The 19,712-nt window shown below is 42.1% G+C and overlaps 2 protein-coding genes across 3 annotated transcripts; one reads left to right on the plus strand and one right to left on the minus strand.

Moving 5' to 3' along the window:
- Positions 1-257: 257 nt before the first annotated feature.
- On the minus strand, positions 258-10,478 carry slc26a11 (solute carrier family 26 member 11). 2 transcript variants are annotated; one of them, XM_030064847.1, is made up of 15 exons: positions 10,329-10,478; positions 9,488-9,720; positions 9,138-9,360; positions 8,057-8,249; positions 7,296-7,381; positions 6,199-6,421; positions 5,288-5,466; positions 5,068-5,140; positions 4,764-4,875; positions 4,599-4,654; positions 3,495-3,635; positions 3,259-3,386; positions 2,282-2,381; positions 1,976-2,109; positions 258-1,856 (listed from the first exon to the last, which is right to left on the minus strand). In XM_030064847.1, the coding sequence occupies exons 3-15, from the start codon at positions 9,351-9,353 to the stop codon at positions 1,749-1,751; spliced, it is 1,749 nt and encodes a 582-aa protein (XP_029920707.1). In that variant the 5' UTR covers positions 9,354-9,360; positions 9,488-9,720; positions 10,329-10,478; the 3' UTR covers positions 258-1,748. The 2 variants fall into 2 exon arrangements, with proteins under 2 accessions (XP_029920707.1, XP_029920698.1); XM_030064838.1 differs by having other exon boundaries at positions 9,138-9,383.
- Positions 10,479-10,545: 67 nt separating this feature from the next.
- sgsh (N-sulfoglucosamine sulfohydrolase (sulfamidase)) lies at positions 10,546-19,712 on the plus strand. The gene is made up of 9 exons (XM_030064862.1): positions 10,546-10,872; positions 12,320-12,480; positions 12,577-12,682; positions 12,775-13,151; positions 14,644-14,725; positions 14,833-15,036; positions 17,320-17,486; positions 17,787-18,004; positions 19,162-19,712. The coding sequence occupies exons 1-9, from the start codon at positions 10,788-10,790 to the stop codon at positions 19,343-19,345; spliced, it is 1,584 nt and encodes a 527-aa protein (XP_029920722.1). The 5' UTR covers positions 10,546-10,787; the 3' UTR covers positions 19,346-19,712.

Here is a 19,712-nt window from a genome sequence, read left to right on the forward strand (position 1 = left end):
TCCGCAGACAAGACAGAGGAGTGAATCCTGAAGACGTCCTGTGGTCGTCCAACATTTCAGTAAACAATTTCAAGAGCTTGACAGGTCAATATGGAGACTGATGAAAAATATGTTCATGGTGTAACCAGATGTGGTTCTGTCTGGTGTTGGCTAATTCCTGTGTGTATCAACCTACATTGTTTTGCTGAAATTAAATTCATTTGACACATTCAAACATTTAAACAGTGAGTGATGGAGGGGACTGATTATTGATCAAAACAACAGCCTTTATTGTTTTTTGTCTCATTTTGATTAGTTAGTCCAGAATCTATATATGCATTGCTAAAACAAACAGCACCATAATTTAAAGTGAATGCCCCTATAACATCACTAAGACAATTAATCTTGTCCATGTTGCTGTGAAGCTCTGAGGTATCCTTACTATTAGGTGTCTATGTTCCTGACAAAAACATCCTTCAGTCTCTTCAATCCCCTCTCCTCCTCAATCCGCACAATACACAACAAATGGAAAAATAGATATAAATAACTTCTGAAAATGCGCTTTTTGATAACAAGTTTTTTTTCCCTATCAACATTGTCAATGCTGAGTTCTTCATGTTATAATCGAGACTTCTCTCTTTCACACACAGTCACTCACGTTGCATTGTAAACTTTTTAGAAACACAAATAAGGTTAAAGCTCTGCAGAGGAACCAGTTACAACTTGAACAGGCATGGTGATTTGGTTCAATTACATATTTTCCAGTGTTAATTATTCATTTATAACCTTCTTTCACTGTTTTTGCAGCATTTATTCACCAACATTGGGAAAGTACAATGTTTTACCTCTTCTTTTACATGGACACAAAAATATTTATTTGTGATGAAACTCACAATGTTATGCAGTGTTTGGTGTGTTAAATCCTTCACCTTTAAATTCTTAAATACATTTTCTTGTTCCCTGTCACCAGATTTGCTCTCAGCCAACTCCACTATGTATGACAGTTCTTACATAGTTCATAGTTAACAGAGTGTGGTCTCTGTTTGTAAAACAAAATACATATATCTTGTACCCGATTTACTTCCTTCTCTCAAGTCCTCAATCACAACAGATATAAAGGTACAAAATATCATCAGATAAGTAACAATAAACCTACAAATATTAGCAAAAGTACAAATGGAGATAGCATATTATAAAATGTAATACTGGACTTTGGGTCCAGATTTGTCGTAGTGTTTGGAAGTTATTTGAAAAGTCGAGATGAGCAGATATAAAAAATCTTGACAGTGCAATGCTTTTTTCCTGTGATTGGAGGGATAAAAGTGGACTTCACTTGGCAACTGGGAGCTCTTAAACAACTTGGCAGCCGGTACATCGGCTGTTGGAGGTAGAAAATCATGTTCGTCTCCTGACTGGCCTGCAGCGAAGGTGCCATTGATCAGTCTGTTGGTGCAGTGCCCCCGTGGAGCATCAAAAACCATCCGTCCAGCTTGCGATTGGACAGTTGTGGCCGGTTAGAGTAAAACTTCAAAGTCCCCGAAGGGCAATTTGCCTTAAAGACAAAAGTCCAACACAAATACATAGAATACATCGTACACTGTCACCATGAATCAAAGGAGAAAGAAGAGAGATGCGATGACAATACCAGATGGGACAAAGGACAGTCTGTATCTCTTAGTGCTACCTTTGGGGAGGGAAGCATCTGGGTCTCAACATGTAAAGGAAACTAAGAATCTAAAAACAAGGGTCTGGGCCTTCGGAGGTGACCCTCAGTCATTGAGGCGGGTATCCATCTGGACCTGCAGCGCCGCATCCACGCTGTCTGTGTGTCTGAGACCTGGCAGATCTGCTGCTAGAAGCACCCGCAGAACAGAGGGCTGAGGAAGAAAAACAGAGAGTGAGAGAAAGAGGCAGACAGGTAGATAGAGAAAGTAATTTAAACGGAACACAAATTCTCTGTGGCCGGAAATGCTCTGCTGAGGATGACTTGTTGTACCTGCAGCCTGGAGAAGACCAGCACCGCTCCCCGAAGTTTGAACTGCCTCAGCAGGTCCTTGAGCTCGTTCACCACTGAGTAATCTATGGTGCTGACATGAAGGCAGTCCAGGACCACCGAGCGTGCGGGAGAAGCTGGGGGGATGACACACGGGACAGAGGTTTAGGGGAGAGAGGCAAATTGAGGAAGGTGAGGAAAATTAGCAAGAGAGGAAGGGGTAAAAAAGTTCAATGAGCAGAAGAGGTAACACAACTTTTAATTGTTTCTCTTAGCAACAAAGTGTTAACAAAGAGCCTCTTCACTCACCCTGCAGAGCCTTCGTGTGTATGATGTGGCTCAGATACTCTGTGGCAGGGAAGCTGAGCCCACTGCCCAGCTCTATCACCAACACGCCGTGATCAGACACCTGCACACAGCGCGCAATGACGGTAAGTTAACAAAAACATACAAGCTCGCACACTCACACAAACACACACACAAACACACGTGATTGTTGAATGTCAGGGCAAAATGGTGAAGCCAGGAAGAGGCTCTTTTATTCTGAAGGAATGTCACCAAAATACAACAATGCTGCTAAAATCCAAAGTTACACAGATGCTTGAAATTCAGAGGCTGGTTGGGTGCGCTGCATTTTCATGTCCTGTTTTACTTATTTTACCTTCTGTATTTTATTTTATTTTTTTATTGAATTTTATCTTATTTGATCCGCTGCTTCTATGTCTTGAGTTTCATCTTATTTTTTGTTTTTATTTGATGTTTTCTTTGCTTTTTTTTTTTTACTAACTTCTTAATGGGTTGCAAAGCAGAACACATATTTACAATTGTGGACAATAAAGATCTATTCTATGCTCTTCTATTGTTTACCATTAGTGTTTTCTAATAGCAAGTGTGTATACTTTAACCTTCTTAACAACTGTCCGTGGAGAATACAATGTTTCCGAATGGCCACTGGGGGCAGACTGGCTAACCATGAGTGACTGAATGAAAGAATTTTCCCTTGAAATATCTCACTCACCCACACACACATTCACACTAGAGATAGAAAACAAGATAGAAAACTTCCCATTAAAATACCTTTACGGAACTTTTTGTGTTGAATTGGTTGTTGACTTGATTGACTTGATTATCTTGAATTGTGAGTCGTTTAAATTTGTTCAAGTCAAACCGAGATACAGACCTAACTGTGACCTGAACACCGAGGTACAAACCAAACTGTGAAAAGGGTGAACAAGTAAACCCACTGTTCTCACACACACTTGCACACATATGCAATATTATGCTACCTTTACTCTGGGTCTGGCTGTGTTGTACAGCAGCATGGCTCCCGATACAGCGATCCCTCCTAAGATGCCGTACTGCACCTCCCAGAAACTCATCAGGAACGTCACAGAGAACGGCAGCAGGTCCAACCCTGTGGAGGACACATAAACACGAGACATGAAACAAAACTACACATGTACACAAACCTACAAAAAAAGCATGAAAGGCACATCAGTTGAAAAAACGCGTGGACACTCACTCCGTATCCTCCACATCTTAGCCACGGCGTGAAAATCCACCATGGGGGCTACGGCACAGATGATGACTGCTGCCAGAGAAGCTTTGGGAATGTAGTAGAAAACCGGCATGAGGAACGCCAAGGAGAGCAGCACTATCACACCTGCAGGAGGACAAACAGAGAAAGACTGTAGACGCTGTTCAGTGAAACATCCTGCTTCCATGCCGAAGGCCAGAGACATGAACACACCTTGACTAAAATGCTCTCGTACAACCACTCAAGCAGTGAGAGAGAAAGAAAGAGATTGAAAAGTCGAGTAAATCTGTGAGACATTGCCATATTTCAGTTATGATCAACCACTGAGAAATAACTATGAAGACAATGTTGCCTTTGTTTGTTATTTGCCTGAAGGAGAGTCAGGATAGTGTGGATGCCAGTTCTTAGTGATTTTATGATTTAAGTGAATCTAAGTAAGATTTTTTTTTTTTTTTTAATGCATGATTGAGGAGTCATCCAGCATTTTTTTTCTCTATTTGATCAGTTTGGTGAACTGAAAACTTTACTGGTGATCTTTCTTCTGAGCAAACATGTATCATATAAACACAGCCACAGCCTGTTTCCCTTCCCTTCTGTTTTTCTGTCTTTTCAGCAGTAAAACAAATAGTTAGAGCACTGTTTACAATCTTGATTTCACCCTAGGGGTTTTATTTTTAAGTGTATACTAGAAGGGGAGTGGACAGAGAAAAGGAAAAATGAATATTCCCATGCTACATACGTGTTCTCTATCTGTGGAAAAAATAAATAAACAACATCTTTAACATTCATGTTGTTGGGTTATAATAAAAAACACAAGCTGTCCTCTGTATATGCTAAAAAAAAAAAAAAAAAAAACAGTTTTAACATTTATTAACAGTAGCAGGCAAATTTTCCCTTGAGGGACAATAAAGTTTATCATCTGAAAGACAAAATGATGGCAGCACTACTGCATGTGACCACTGAGGGGAGGCAGAGACTCACTCACTACAGAGGAGACAGAGAAGGAGAAAGGAAGCCAGGAGACAAAGTGCAAGTGTGTGAAACACAGAGCGGACAGATCATGTGAGCGCTGACAGTGTGGGGACTCACTGGTGACGATGCCTCCGGCTGGAGTGCACACCCCCGTCTGGGAGTTCACTGCCGTCCTGCACGGCAACAGAACGCACCATCAGCACACATCAAACAATTAAACTGAAGATGTCCGACACCCCTCTCTCTCACACACGCAGTGCACACACACACACACACACACACCTTCCAAAGCTGCCGGTGACAGGATAAGCTGACACGAAGGAGCCCATGATGTTGGTCAGGCCAATTGCAAACAGCTCCTGGTTGGCGTTGATCCTGTAGTCGTTCTGACTGGCTGGAGAGAAACAGGGAGTCCAGACCAACCAGTGAACAATCTGTTAAATCCTCCTTGCCTGCTCTGAGTTATTAAATGTTACTTAATGGTAAAAATCTCATGTTGCAATATGATGTGAAAAAAATCTCGGTTTCCAATCATAAGCATCTGATTTTGACTTGGAAAGAAAGGAAAAGAGGAGATGAAACTTACCAAAAGCTTTAGCAATGGCGATGCTCTCCAACAGACCCATGAAAGGAATCACAGCCAGTCCTCCTCCAAAGCCCTGCCCCAGACAGACAGAGAGGACAGGCCAGTGACACACTTCGGCACAAGTAAGTGACATTTTCAAAAGTGAGCGCTTAAAATCATAGCTAAAAGCTTTACAGACTGCACCCTGCAGTTTGGGCTTTTCTCTCGCTGTGCTGCTCACCTCTACAATCTCCCCAAAGCTGACGATGGTGCCGTTGCCTGTGGTGTCAGTGGTGGGTGGGGGCCTGAAGGGTGGCAGGCCCTTGGTGATGTTCCCAGTGATAGTGAAGACGTGATGACCGTACGCGTCCCAGGACAATGCCACGCAGGACGCAGCCACCACCACCAGGGCGTTACGCACTGGACAGGACGAGAGGCAAAGAAAAGAGAGAGGAAACAAGAGGAAGGACTTACCAAAAGCAAAACATACAGAAAAAAGCTGTGTGTACGCACACCCAAAAACCAGAAGCTGACCAGGAGCAAAAAGCAGTGCAAAACCTACCCAGCAGCAGCGAACAGACACTATTTTGTTTTATGGTAAACTGTTTTTGGTCTACAGTGGAGATTTCAGAGATACAGGCTAAAACCCGGCCTGTTTATGGCCCGTGAGCCAAAATAAGAGGTGTCTATGATAAACTGATAAATAAATGATTAATGACATGATAGACATGGGCATTTATGCTGCAGTTTCTTAATGTTTCATCTGTTATTTCTTCATGTTATCATGACTTAACCATTTCTTAGCCATTTCTTTACTAAAGAAAGTTCAACAGAGTTCATCAACAATAAAAAAGCACTTCCTGCCTCACAGATCTACCAAACTGAGTAGGACAAACTAGTAATCACAGGTAAATCATATAGAAATAATGCAAACTATTATGCATCATTGAATACATACATGAATACATAGAAACAGTGTTATCAATTCTAATTTATAGCTTTACTTCAAATTCTTAATTACACTCTTGGATCAGCAGGTAAAAAAGCAGATCCACAAATGAACTATAAAAATTTGACCTGAAGAAATCATGAAACTACATAAAAACGGCACATGCAGTGTATATAAAGACACACAGAGTTACAGGTACTGACTGGTAGCGATGCCCCACACCATCCTCCTGGCCACTCTGGAGCTGGGGGGACAGTCGTTAGGCGGAGGGCCCAGACTTGCCTTCATCAGCGTCAACATGACCAGAAGAGTCAAACACAGCAGGCCCAGGACCACGTCACCTATCCTGGCCTCCGGGATCCTGTGGAACGTGTAGTAAACCTGCAGGAAGAACTGCTGGGGAACGCCTTTGAGGCCCAGTATGTTCTGAACACACACACAACATGATATACCACAGCAGAGAGAAAGATTAGGAGAGATTAGGTTAGATTAGGTTAGGAGAGAAGCATATGACAAAGGTCCCGGGCCAGATTCAAACCCAGGACGGGCACCCCAAAAATCTACATGACCCTGCTCTGTCATATTTAATGGACCTTGTGTAATGAAGCCACCCTGTGAGCGCAGTGAGCCAGACATCTGACTGCTCCAAGAGTCAAGTAACATTATCATACCATGCTCCATAAAAAATCCCTTAGATTAAAGCAGAGAATCTTCAAATCCATTTTTAAGATTAGGGGTTCACCGATACAATTTGTCAATGTGAATACTAATATTTTAAGTACAAAATTTTAAGAAGCCACCTATACTGTAACAGGTACTGGTCTGAGCCATAACCTTTACCAAACAGTGTGGTTTGGATCATTAGTTTAAGGTCTCAGTACAAACTAACTCATTTTCCCACTGTTTGAGAAATAGTCTTCCATGTGACAAAAAAAGGAGAAAATCAAGGTGGTTCACTTTATTTCTGTCATGTTTATCAAGGTTTTTATATTAGATATTAGATTTGGGTAAGTTCTCCAAAACTAATAGTCCATTTTGATACAGACAGTAGTATTGATATTAGTAATGGTATTAGTATTAATTTATCCTCAGTGTTTATCAACAATGTGTGTATCCTCAATATGTTTGTGCTTTTGATTCGTTATAAGGCAGCGTTTTGTAGAGTGTAGGGAGAATGCTCTGTGACTCTGCACTTTAAGTAAACATGAACGGTGCTCTCAAAGGGCACTACCAGCTTTGGAGTGTGTGTGTGTGTGTGTGTGTGTGTCTCCTTCTCTGTATGTGTGTGTTTAACTCGCACCTTAACCTGGCCAAAGCCGATGGTTACTGCAGCAGCACATGTGAAGCCTTTTATTACAGGATAGGAGATAAAGTCCAACAAGAAACCTGCAGACGACAAGCAGAGCAGTGAGTCAAGTGCAGATCACTGACTTCAGTCTACACATACAGACAGACCTTTGCTAACTTTGTATTGCTCTAAACTGCACAAAAATACATCTTTGACTTCCTCAACTATTGTGAATTTTCATTTATAAAAATCTATGTTATTTCACTTCCCCCCGAGCTGTTCTGCAGGACAGTAGTGGTGCTCTCTTCCTCTCTTTGTTAATGAGTGCTGGATACTGGCTGGATGCTCCAAATGCTAACTGTTAGCCTCCTGCCATTGAGGTGCACTTCCCCCCAGCTAACAGTCTTCAAAATAATCCACTGACATTGTTACATAAACAAACAGTAATTTGAGCAAAACTCTATCATCTGTATGCACTTGGTAGTCAGATGATCGAGACCTGCGGATACCAGGAAGCCTTTCACAATCTGTGTCTGGTTAAGCAAAGGAAGTCATAGACACTGTGGTAGGAAGTGGCTCTCCGCACCTACAAACTGCTTCAACACAATCTTTTGCTGTTGTGCCATTAACTACACACTCCATCTCTCTCTCTCTTTCAGCTCACACAAACCTCTCAAGGCACAGACAACTTTCAGCTGGAGTTAAAACATGAGAATCGCCAAACTTGGGAGTTTCACAGTGTACACGTGACAACAGCGGTAACCTTCCCCCACCTAATCTCAGCAGTGCCATGGCGGCCTGGATGACGCCACAGAGCAGGCAGAGGAGGACGGCTCGGCTGGGCTGCCCCCCGACCACGGAGGAGCACAGGAGGGACATGATGGCCGTGGGACCCAGGGTCACATCCTTGGACGTCCCCAGGAAGGTGTAGATGAACCCGCCCATGAAGGCAGAGTACAGACCATACTGCGGATAGAAATGTTTGATCAGTTACACCGAAAAGCAAAAGCATCAGTAAAATCTCACGCGACGATGAAGTATGATGCAAGTTTCAAGTTCCTGAAGAGGAGAGTGAACGAGGAGAATGGCAGTAAGGCAGGCAGAAGGAGGGAGTGAGACCATGAGAAAATCAAATCTAATAATAATTCCTGTCAGAATAATGGAAGGCAGTGGCAGAGTCACAGTTCAGTGTTTTGTCTCCATCATCATTACAGCTCGGTCTGTGTATCAGCCGACATTTGATCTTAGTTTACACACGGGACAAAAACTGATGATGCATGGGTACTCACTCGGTTTTTTGTGACTGCTCTGCTTGTAGAGGGTTTGTATATGTTTTACACTTTTTTTTTTTGCTCTCTTATATTTTTAGCTCAATTGATTAGGGGTGGAAATAAAATTGATTCACTTAAATATTGCGATTTTTTTATTTAATGGTTTTTAAACCCATTTTTTGGTATTTCAACATAATTAAGAAAAACAAAAATCACATACTGAATTGCATGACTTGCGTTATTTATTTTTTTTGGAACATGACTTCCCTTCGTCTAATGTTAAAAAAAAATCACAATAAATCATAATAGTGAATCCAAATACTTGTAGAATGGCAATATATATTGAATCAGCACCCAAATATCGTGATAATTGTCGAATTGGAAGATAAGCATATCGTCCCGGTCCTAGTATTTATGAAACCTATCCGGTAGCTGTTTCACATCCCTTCTGCTGTCCTGTCACTTTGATAATGTCTCACATAGTTTGATACACAGCTGCACACCAAATATCCCTTTAGGATCAATGAATGAAAGAATGGCATATCAAGTTTTACAGCCATATCCTCCTTCAGCTGAGACTCACCTGCACCGGAAGGCCTGCCACCTCGGCGTAGGCCAGGCCCTGCGGCACCACGGTCAGCCCCACGGTGACGCCTGCGATCAGGTCCATCTGAAGCCACTTGAGCTTGTAGCCGGGCAGCCAGGAGAGGATGGGCAGCCAGGCCTTCAGCGTGCTGTAGGAGCAGCAGGCGTTCCTCCAGCCCCGGGCCGGGACGCCGTCCAGCAGACTCCTGTCCATCGTTTATCTGCGAGGGGCGAGGGAGAGGCGCTGCAGGGGGGGATGACAGCAGATGGAGAGGTTCACAGAGCCCAAAGTGCACAAAGATGTAGACTCTGCTGCACTCATGAGTAATGTGGGAAAAAAACACTTACAAAAACAAAGATGAGGGACAGATCCCAGCAGAAATTTCTCCTTTTCTTTTAGTGCCACTAATCTGCAAATGGGCTAAGACTCTCTCTGGCTTTGGTTTGCTTCATGTCCTGAAGTTGTCATTTTTGTCTGGGTGCCTGTGTGTGTGTGTGTGTGTGTGTGTGGGTCCTCCCGAGTACATATCCAGCACCGCAAGGCAAGTGGACATCATGTCTTAAGATCCATGTTCTCATTTCTGTGTGATTAAAAAACACAAACAGGTCATCAGGTCTCTCACTGAAGGCTGCTGGAACAGGATAAACAGATAATTAGTTTCAATGCTGTGCTTTTCAAACTGAACAATTTTTCTCTCCTAGATTGATGCAACACAGAAAATAGGAATAGAAATCATATGACGTTTTGGTGAAAGGTCAGTGCTATGCATTGCTGTCTCTGACCACTGCTGGTTTTACAACTGCGGTGTTTTCTCCATATTCAGGACCAAAAACTAGGGCTCTCTGACAAAAATCACCATGACATTTCCATGATATTACTGCTGTCTGTCTTACTTTGCAATGTAAGTTTATAGTGACCTTCCCACACTTGATGGTATTTTGTTTACCAGCTATGCTCTAACTATAAGCTTTTCTTTGACCCACAGTATGATTTAAGTGACACAATCATACCATGACTCATATTTTAAAGGCTACTCGTGTAAAACTAAGAAATTAAATAGGCAAATTGGAGGAAAATAACAGAGCAGCATATAATACCAAATGAACATGAGTAAGATCCAGGTTATAATGTGAAAATAAGATGATGGAGCAAAACACTGCACAAGAATAGAGCAGAACAGATTCTTACCCGATCGGATCTCCTCTTCTTTCACTCTGTACTTTAGTTTAGCTGTGATTTTTTAAGGTCCATCACTTCGGCCGCCTTTGCGAAACCCACTTCCTCACAAAGTTTCACCTCGCTGATTGCTAAGTGACAGTAATCACTTCCCTGTCGCTGTCAGCGCAGCAGCCTCTCATGTGACCGCTGTCATGTGACCTCCCCAGTGGGCGGGGCCTAAGTTGTTTCAGGAAGGCGTGTGATTCGACTGTGGACATGGCTGAATGTTGCACTGTAACACATCTACACACAGATATATTGTTGTTTATCGTCGGGAAAGCGGCTGAGCGACTTCAGTAGTTGTGTTTTAATGGCGGGGGGTACTTTATTCAACGAGTTTATCTTGGCAGAAGCGTCGTGAAGTGTTTTTTCAGAGCCACACAGCTGCAGGAGGAAACAGGCCAAAGTTTTGTTTGGCTTGAGCTCATCATGCTGCGGGAGCTGCTGCTGGCCGCTGCCTTGTTGTCATGTTGCATCGGACAGGCAAAGAGGAGAAATGTCCTCTTAATAATAGGTAAGCATGAAATTAAAGCGTGGACTTGGCACCCACTTAAATCTGTCTCGTACACATACCTAAAAAGCTGGCAGTTAAGTTAAGTTAAGTTAAGTTAAGTTAAGTTAAGTTAAAAAGTGCCTCACAGCCACCCGAGACAATAATATGGCAGCTGGGAGGCAAATAAACTGTAAATAGTATAAGAGCAGTTTACAGAAGTAGGATAGACAGAGGTTAAAAAAAAAAAAAAAAAAGGACATATATCAGTGCATATGTAATAATAAAATAAAATGGGCGATACATCAATACTATACTGATATCGTGATATGAGGGTAGATTTTGTCTGGGGTGTTGTGTATCACAGTATGGTGACATGACATCAGTGTTGTCCTGGATTTAAAGGCTGCCTTGCAGGAAAGTGATGCAGTTTTCTGAATTTAGTAGATTAGATTTATTTGACATATCAGCTCTCTCACTCTCTCTCTCTCTCTCTCTCTCTCTCTCTCTCTCTCTCTCTCTCTCTCTCTCTCTCTCTCTCTCTCTCTCTCTCTCTCTCTCTCTATATATATATATACACACACACACACACACACACATACACACACTCAGTGGCCAGTTTATTAGGTCCACCTGCACAATCCAATACAATCCAGTACAGCTGTTCTGCCATAAAGTTTACTTTTATAATATAATGTTTAGGTTTTCTTTTTGTCACAGTAATAGAGGCGTTCATTCAATTCTGTTTGGCATTGAACTCATAGTGCTGCTGTTGTACTGGACTGCATTTTACTGAGAGGTGTTTCCAATATTCTGTCCCCATCATGTGTATGTAAATAGAAAGAACAAAAAATTAGAAACACCTCTCAATATAATGTAGTCCAGTACAAGACCTCTGCAAACTACAACCTCAGTAACAAACATGTAATTATATTTACACATTCTCTGCAATGTCAACACAAACTGAACATTATGAACTTTGTTAAAAGGTAGAATAAAAGGTTGCACTGATGTGCATTAGACTGTACAGGTGGACCTAATGAAGTGGACACTGAGTCTATGTGTCTATATATAAAATGCCACACACTGTGGATGCTGTTGTTGCTACCTGGTTAGTCATCATATCCACATGACTAATGATTGTTTATCAACCTCTTGCATGTAAATATTTTATAAAAGCAACAATATTTAACACTACCGTATCAACACAATATTGATACTGAGGAATTCAGTCAAAGAAATTGTGATATTTTATTTTGTCCATGTCGTCTAGCCCTCATATGCAATAATAAAATATCAAGCAAAGGCAATTTTATAAAAATGATGTCTTTAAATGGCACTGAAGAGATTATACGCACTTGGCCAAATGTGCAGTTGTCCTGGAGGTTTGGGGCTTTGACTGCAGCTGACCTTTGACCTCAATTTGTGTTTATGGACTCTGTAACACTTGGGCCTCTGTGACTCCGCCCAGCTGATGATGCAGGTTTTGAGACAGAAGTGTACAACAACTCTGTGGTCCGCACCCCCCACCTCCGCTCGCTGGCCCGTCGCAGCTTGATCTTCCAAAACGCCTTCACCTCGGTCAGCAGCTGCTCCCCGAGCCGCTCCACCATCCTGACCGGCCTGCCACAGGTAAAACACACACACACACACACACACACACACACACCAGCAAAGTGTGTGTCTCTCTCATTTGATCAGCACGGTGTGTTTGTCCTGCACTCTCAGCACCAGAATGGCATGTACGGGCTTCACCAGGGCGTCCACCACTTCAACTCATTTGACGGCGTACAAAGCCTGCCTCTGCTGCTCAGCCAGGCCAACGTGCATACAGGTAAATCACAAAGTGCTGAAATGGATGACAGCTTGCCTTTATTTGGTTGTGGCCCCTCTCTTTCCCTTTCGCTCACTTATTCGCTCACACAGGTATAATTGGGAAAAAGCACGTGGGTCCAGGATCTGTCTACCCTTTCAACTTCGCCTACACGGAGGAAAACAGCTCCGTCCTGCAGGTGGGCCGGAATATCACCCGGATCAAACTCCTGGTCCGGAAGTTTTTCCAGACTCATAAAGAGGAAGCTGTCGAGCGAAGGGAAAAGCAAAAGGGGAACAAAGGAGGAAGAGAGAACAGAGGAGAAGAAGAGAGGCCATTTTTCCTCTATGTTGCGTTTCATGACATCCACCGATGCGGACACTCCCAGCCTCAGTATGGAGCTTTCTGTGAGAAATTTGGGAACGGTGAGATGGGAATGGGAAGAATTCCTGACTGGACACCAGAATACTACAGTCCAGAGCAAGTTAAGGTCAGTGATGTGGTAAAAGAAATTATGACCAATTAATTCTCCAGGCCATGATGAGATAAATCAGATGAAAAGAGTTAAGTATTGAAAAGTACACCGCTCTCTTTACTTGCAATACATTTTATCAATAGCATTATTTTCCTTAAACCTTCGTCAGGTAACAGTTTTAAGGTCTGTGGGCCAAAGTTTATATTTTATCCAATAAATACACAAATACACCTCTGCTCACAAGCCAACCATCGGTGTGCATTTACATTTAAAGGTTTTATGTATTCAAAAATGTATTCAAAAATTCAAAAAAGACACCCAACTCTATTATTGCAAAATAAGGATTATTAACTCCAAAAGTTAGGCACATTAGTTAGAGAAAATGACCTTTTCACTCTGTTAGCTGGTTTTTCATGCCCTTGGATGCACCTATTTAAATAATACATGCCAACAAAATTATTACATTTTGTTTTTTTGTTTTTTTTCATATTTTCCTGTCAAAACCCCAGTTTAACAATGTAGACAACAATAAAAACAATACGTTTTTAGTGGTCGCTGTTGTGCATTGTCAGTAGGTCTCCATAAAATTCCTCCTCCCCTTATCTTTTAAAACCTGCATCTTCATAACTTTCAACGTGACACGAGTGGAAACACTGGGGACAAAATCTTCCTCCTGTCTCTGCTCCCTGAGGGTTTCCTCCTCTGTGGCTCCAGTAACGTTGGTGATGGAGGTTTTGGAGGAGGTGAATGCTCCTCTGCAGTAGAGAGCGGGCAGCTTTCACTTCCTCTCTGAGTCACTTCCCATGTTTGCTTTGGTCCCTCCCCGCCCACTATTGAATGACCGCTCCTCGTGTTGTGTTCACCTCAACATCCTCTTTCAGCTGGGCCTGTTTTCACACAGTCTGTGCTGCATTACCAAAGCAAGACTCTCTTATAAGGCCCTTTTGTGTTTTCAATAAGGGACCACTTCACCCAAACTACAAAAAGACATAGACAAGTTCTTCCTGTGTGATTTGATCAATCAATATGGTGATCATATCGATTATGCCAGAATTTTATACATTTTGCTTGAAAGTTTCCACTCTGCCCAATACAGTGGGGCTGCATGGGTATGTGTTTATGGGGCTCAAACCATCAATAATCCACATATGAAAAACTCAAAAGCAGCAGCTCTTTTCAAGAAGAATGACTTGGCTACCCACCATAATCCACAGCCCTCAGGGGCTCAGAGAGTTTCTTTGGGAACTACTTCCTGCTGAACAACACCAGCAAACTGTATCTGTCCGCCCTGAAAGACTATGAACTCACAAGCACAGATTTACGATTTACTGGTATTTTTTTTATTTTGTTTTAGCAGGAAAGACATATTTAATATAAAGCCCTAACCCTAAGATCATGTCTTTGTGATGATTATTGTAATGAAATCTATAGACTGAGGCTGATCCACGACTCATGCCCCAGTGTTTTGTCACAGCGACATGTGTGTGCGCCTCTTTATGCTCTCCAGGTTCCCCCTTTTGTACCAGATACACCTACAGCACGAGCAGACTTAGCCGCCCAATACACCACTGTCAGCAGGCTGGACCAGGGTATGTGAAACAACACACACACACACACACACACACACACACACAAAGGTGGTTGGTGAGAAACCCACTGACATTCTGGTAATAAATGGGATGACTTGCCTCTGCAGGTATTGGTCTGGTGCTTCAGGAGCTGAGAGACGCTGGTTATGAGAACGACACTCTGGTCATTTACAGCTCAGATAACGGCATCCCCTTCCCGAATGGCAGAACCAACCTGTACCGCTCCGGCACGGCAGAGCCCATGCTGGTTTCATCTCCAGAGCACAGGGAGCGCTGGGGAGACACCAGTCAGGCCTACGTCAGCCTCCTGGGTAAGAGACTGACTGCAGACCATGGCTAGGGAGTAAAAATAATGATAATAATAATAATAATAATGATAATAATAATAATAATGATAATAATGATAATCGGATAATTATTTTGACAGATATTGTGATTGCGGTGTTATTTGCGATTTTTGGCAGAAATGAACATTTTTGTATCATAATTTTCAATATTGGGCACGTCTTTAGCAACACGATACTTCTACACATTTTACCCTCCTTTAAAAAAATTGCATCTCTTTCTATGTGGATATCACACTTAGTAATGTTACAGTTTTGATTTTGATTCATTGTTCAGCCCTAGTGGGAGGTTCATGTGGAGGTAAAATTAGATTTATAGATAGGTCTGTATGGTGTTGCTGCTGTGCTTTGGTCTTACCTCATAGTATCACCCTTAAATTGATCCAAATCACAAGTGAAATTCTTAATTTCTTGTAGTTTTCAGTCAGTTTGCTTATGTTTCCCATTGCCAAGTGACAAATCATTCATGCTTTTGAGAAGAGTCATATGACTTTGCAGTCAGGTGTTGATTGGGTACAATTTGCATCGTAACAAGCAGATGTCTGAGTAAACAGCATGTAGTCATTGTTGTCGGCTTTCTACACTTGCAGATATATTAACTAATTAACTGTTTTTCCACTTGCTTTGAATTATTTCGATATTTCTAACAATCTAAAACCAAAAACAGACAGTCATGTTAGTATGAAGCCTTTCTAAGGAGCACAGGAAAATTAAATGCACGATTTCCTGGCAGTTTTCCCGTCTTTGGCGCAGTTACACTCTGGCATCAAATGAACGGCTCCAGCGTTGAGCAGTCCAAAACCCGACTCTCTGTGTCAGACCAGGGAGGGGCTGTTTGGTATTCACCCAGCGTTTAGCTCCCCAAACAAATCCAGCCATGTGGGTAAACACTTCAGGGTTTGATTCAACCACAGCAACCCAGGCAGGTGTGAAAATGGACTGAGACAGAGATTTCAGCTGTGATGCACTGAAGTGCTAAAGGGGCCACAAGAGGGAGACTTAATGATGCTGCAGCAGGGGCATATTAAGATAAGAAATAAAATAAGAGGAAGCTTAAATGATCCTCCCAGGGAAATTGGGTTTTGGCAGCAGCAAATGTAATGGGACACGGCAGGGGGAGAAGTAGAGTACAGAAACATAAAAATAACTTATTAACAAAAACCTGTGAGTAAACACAGATGATAATTCAAGCGTGTTAAGTAAAGTGGGGTGGAAAGGCTGTATAATATTTACAGTTGTGACTTAAATATAGATTACAAAACTTTGCAAAGATGGGTGCTGTAAGTATTTTCGTAACATCTTAGATATAGATTTGGTCTTTCTTGTCCTGCTGGATATGTGTTTTCACAGCCCATACACACACAGAAACACACAGGTATACATGTGAGAGGTGATCGGGGGTGTTCACTATTGTCAGTGCACGGCGGGTGATGGCTGTCGCTCGTGTGTGAGGCGCTGGATGTAAGGGAGTGGATAATTTTGGAAGCAGCATGTGTGATCCTGGTACATTTATTTTTGTTGGCTTCGAAACACTAAGATGGGTTGGCTTTTGCTTTTGTAAAGTAACAACAGGAGGCGGGAGACAGCAGAAAGTGCTCCGAGCTTGAGGATCAGTGATGCATTGATTGAAGCTCAGTTTATTGTCTAAAGCGAGTCCAAGAGATGTCAGACAAAAAGGCACCTTTTCAGGCTGTGACGCTAATTATCTTAAAGAGGAAAATCAAAAGGCTCCAACATTTACAAAAATAAACTCTTCCTCTCTCTTTCTCAGGACATTTTAAACGTCTTTAAATGTCTTGTGTGGGAGGATTTTCTGCTTTAAGACCATTATAAAAATTGTAGCAGTTATATATTAATAACATAAGCAATATAAACATTTTGTTACATTTTTATATTTATTTTCATATTTTAATGTATTTCTGAGTAGTAGTATAGTTGTTCATTTTTTTTTTTTTTTTTTGTATTGTATCAGGGTTTTTTTGCATTTTATGTGTATTTGTATTTCTCTGTGATTGTTGTTGCTTTGTGTGAGGACCCCAGTCACTATGGGGCAGCTACTAGGAATCCTAATTAAACAGTGAGCACTAAATAATAAACTAACGTCACACAGCAATAATACAACACAGCATAATCACCGCAGATGAAGGGAGGATGTAGATTTGTCTTGGGGATGGTAATCGATCATCACCCGTCTTACTCATCTTACTGTCTCTCACTCTGACTCACTCTCTCTCCTTGCCCTTTCTTCAGATATCACTCCCACCATCCTGGACTGGTTCTCTGTTCCCTACCCGTCCTACAGCCTCCCCGGCAGCCCCGCGGCCCCGGTCCACCTCACCGGCCGCTCCTTGCTGCCGGCGCTGATCACAGAGCCTGGCGACTGGCTCACCGTCTATGCCAGCCAGTCCCTGCATGAGGTCTGTGGTAAACCCTGTAGGCCCAGAACGTGTATCTTACACAGCTTTGACCAAACGTTTGACATTTCTTCTCATCTATCAACATCTCATATTCTTAGGTTAGTTTATTGTATATACTTAGCCCTTATTGTCTTTAGTGTATATATTTAGTATATTGAGTCTCTATTGTATATACTTTTAATTTTAATTTTATTTTATGTTTTTTTATTGATGATGCTGCTGTAACGTGGGAATTTCCCAGTTTGGGATCAATAAAGTATACCTATCTATCTATCTATCTGTCTATCATCTCAATTCCAGGTGACTATGTACTACCCGACCCGCTCAGTCCAGCAGGGGGCGTACCACCTTCTCCACAACCTGCACTACCGCATGCCGTTCCCCATAGACCAGGACTTGTACGTGTCACCGACTTTCCAAGACCTGCTGAACCGCACGCAATGGCAGCGGCCGACACACTGGTTTAAGAGCCTGGAGCAGTACTACTACAGAGACCGCTGGGAGCTGTACGACACCAGGTCTGTTACACATCCCAAAAGCATTTTAAACGGCTTAGGGTAAGAAAATTATTGTCATGATTTCTGTTGCCGATAACTGTAGTTCATATTAAAAAATAATTATTGAAAAGGTTGAAAGTGAGTCAGTCACAGTATCAGAGCTAGACCAGCTTCTCTGTTTTAAATGTGGCAGGTCGAAACCTGCTGCGTTCAGATGCTACAAACAGGCCTCACTGTGGGGATTTTTAGTAAAAGCTTAGTGAGACAAGCCAATTCAACTAAGTTGAGTTGTGATGTGTTGACAAGAGGAAACAGCTGGAAACTTAAAAAGTTTGAAAATGTGATCATTTAAAACACAACCACTGAGATGAAATCAAGTTAGTTTCTCCCCCTGATGAAGACTTTGGTAGCAATGAGGGTTAGGTCGCAGTATGAAAGATTTTAATGCCTGATCCCTGATGAAATAAAGATGGCTTTTTAACTCTACACCCCACATGAGGGCCTTGGACTTAATCATCATCATGCTGCTCACCAGTGGAGGTAATACCAAAATCCCCAAGAAGAACCCTGTCACGCTGTTTTTTGATGATATATTTTAGGTTCCGTGTTAAGTAAAAATTCAAGAAAATGTTTACATTGAGGTAAATTAATAGTCAGTACAAAGTGTGCCCATCATTGGTCGAGTGGCAGGGCTCACCGGCACTTTCTCTCTTTCTCTCCTGTGTCTCCCTCACTCTGCCTCTCTCTGCTTTCCAACTGTCTGAATAAATACAAAGAAACCTGATGGTTGGACTGTCTGCTCTCCTTTTTAAAAAAGTCACTGAAAAGGAAGAATCTGATGTTTGTCGAACATGTCGAAAATGACTGTCCTTTATCATGAAGCCCAAAATGGATCGAATCCATATGAAGAGCAATCATGGACTCTTGCACACTGTTCACCTTTGCACTATTTTTGACTCAATTTTAGAAAAACGTGGAGGACTAAATTTTGTGTTATTTATTCATTTATTTATTTTTTGAATGTTGCACAAGTTACCTAAAAGCTCTTTGATTTTTATAATTCCATTTGACCTGAAGACATCATTCACATGGTGTATGTTTTTATGGTCTCTTGGGTTTTCCTGGGGTTCTTTTAATGTTTGTTTAATGTAATCTTCACAAATGATGCATGAATGCAGGGCGGACCCACAGGAAGTGAAGAACCTGGCGTCAGACCCGTCTTACAGCTCTGTGCTGGAGAGCCTGAGGCAGCGGCTGCAGAAATGGCAGTGGGAGACAGGCGACCCGTGGGTCTGTGGACCAGACTACGTCCTGGAGGACAAACTGGAGCCACATTGCAGACCGCTCTACAACGGACTCTGAAGAGCTCTATAAATGACTGAATCCTATCAAAGAGGGCTGCGTTGGCCCGGCTACACACTGGCCTCATAATGGCACAGTGGTGGACTCTGTGGGCCAGCAAGGTCAATGTAAACTATTGACCTGAACGACTTTGGTGTAATTGACTGTGTGCGCACTGCTTTTCAGATCTGGATTCTTTGTTAGTACTTAAAGGTGGGTACTGATCTTAATTTTGATGATGTCCACACACACACGCACACACATGCACACACACACACACACACACACACACACACACATAAAATGAACAAGTTTTTCATATTTAAAATTGTATGGAAATGCTGTTTCTGTAGTTCAAGAATAAAGTCAACTTATGTTGTGTTTTTCC

Source organism: Myripristis murdjan, chromosome 1 (assembly GCF_902150065.1).
Source record: "Myripristis murdjan chromosome 1, fMyrMur1.1, whole genome shotgun sequence".
NCBI lineage: Eukaryota > Metazoa > Chordata > Actinopteri > Holocentriformes > Holocentridae > Myripristis > Myripristis murdjan.

Bases quoted from the DNA above. Each gene is read 5' to 3' on its own strand.
- sgsh (XM_030064862.1), top strand. From the start codon at position 10,788: ATGCTGCGGGAGCTGCTGCTGGCCGCTGCCTTGTTGTCATGTTGCATC. The intron at 12,683-12,774 runs GTAAATCACAAA...TCGCTCACACAG, and splicing joins CCAGGCCAACGTGCATACAG to GTATAATTGGGAAAAAGCAC. The intron at 13,152-14,643 runs GTCAGTGATGTG...TATGCTCTCCAG, and splicing joins ACAGTCCAGAGCAAGTTAAG to GTTCCCCCTTTTGTACCAGA.
- slc26a11 (XM_030064847.1), bottom strand. From the start codon at position 9,353: ATGGACAGGAGTCTGCTGGACGGCGTCCCGGCCCGGGGCTGGAGGAAC. The intron at 7,382-8,056 runs GTGGGGGAAGGT...TGTCGTCTGCAG, and splicing joins CATGGCACTGCTGAGATTAG to GTTTCTTGTTGGACTTTATC. The intron at 6,422-7,295 runs GTGCGAGTTAAA...GTGTGTGTTCAG, and splicing joins TCGGCTTTGGCCAGGTTAAG to AACATACTGGGCCTCAAAGG.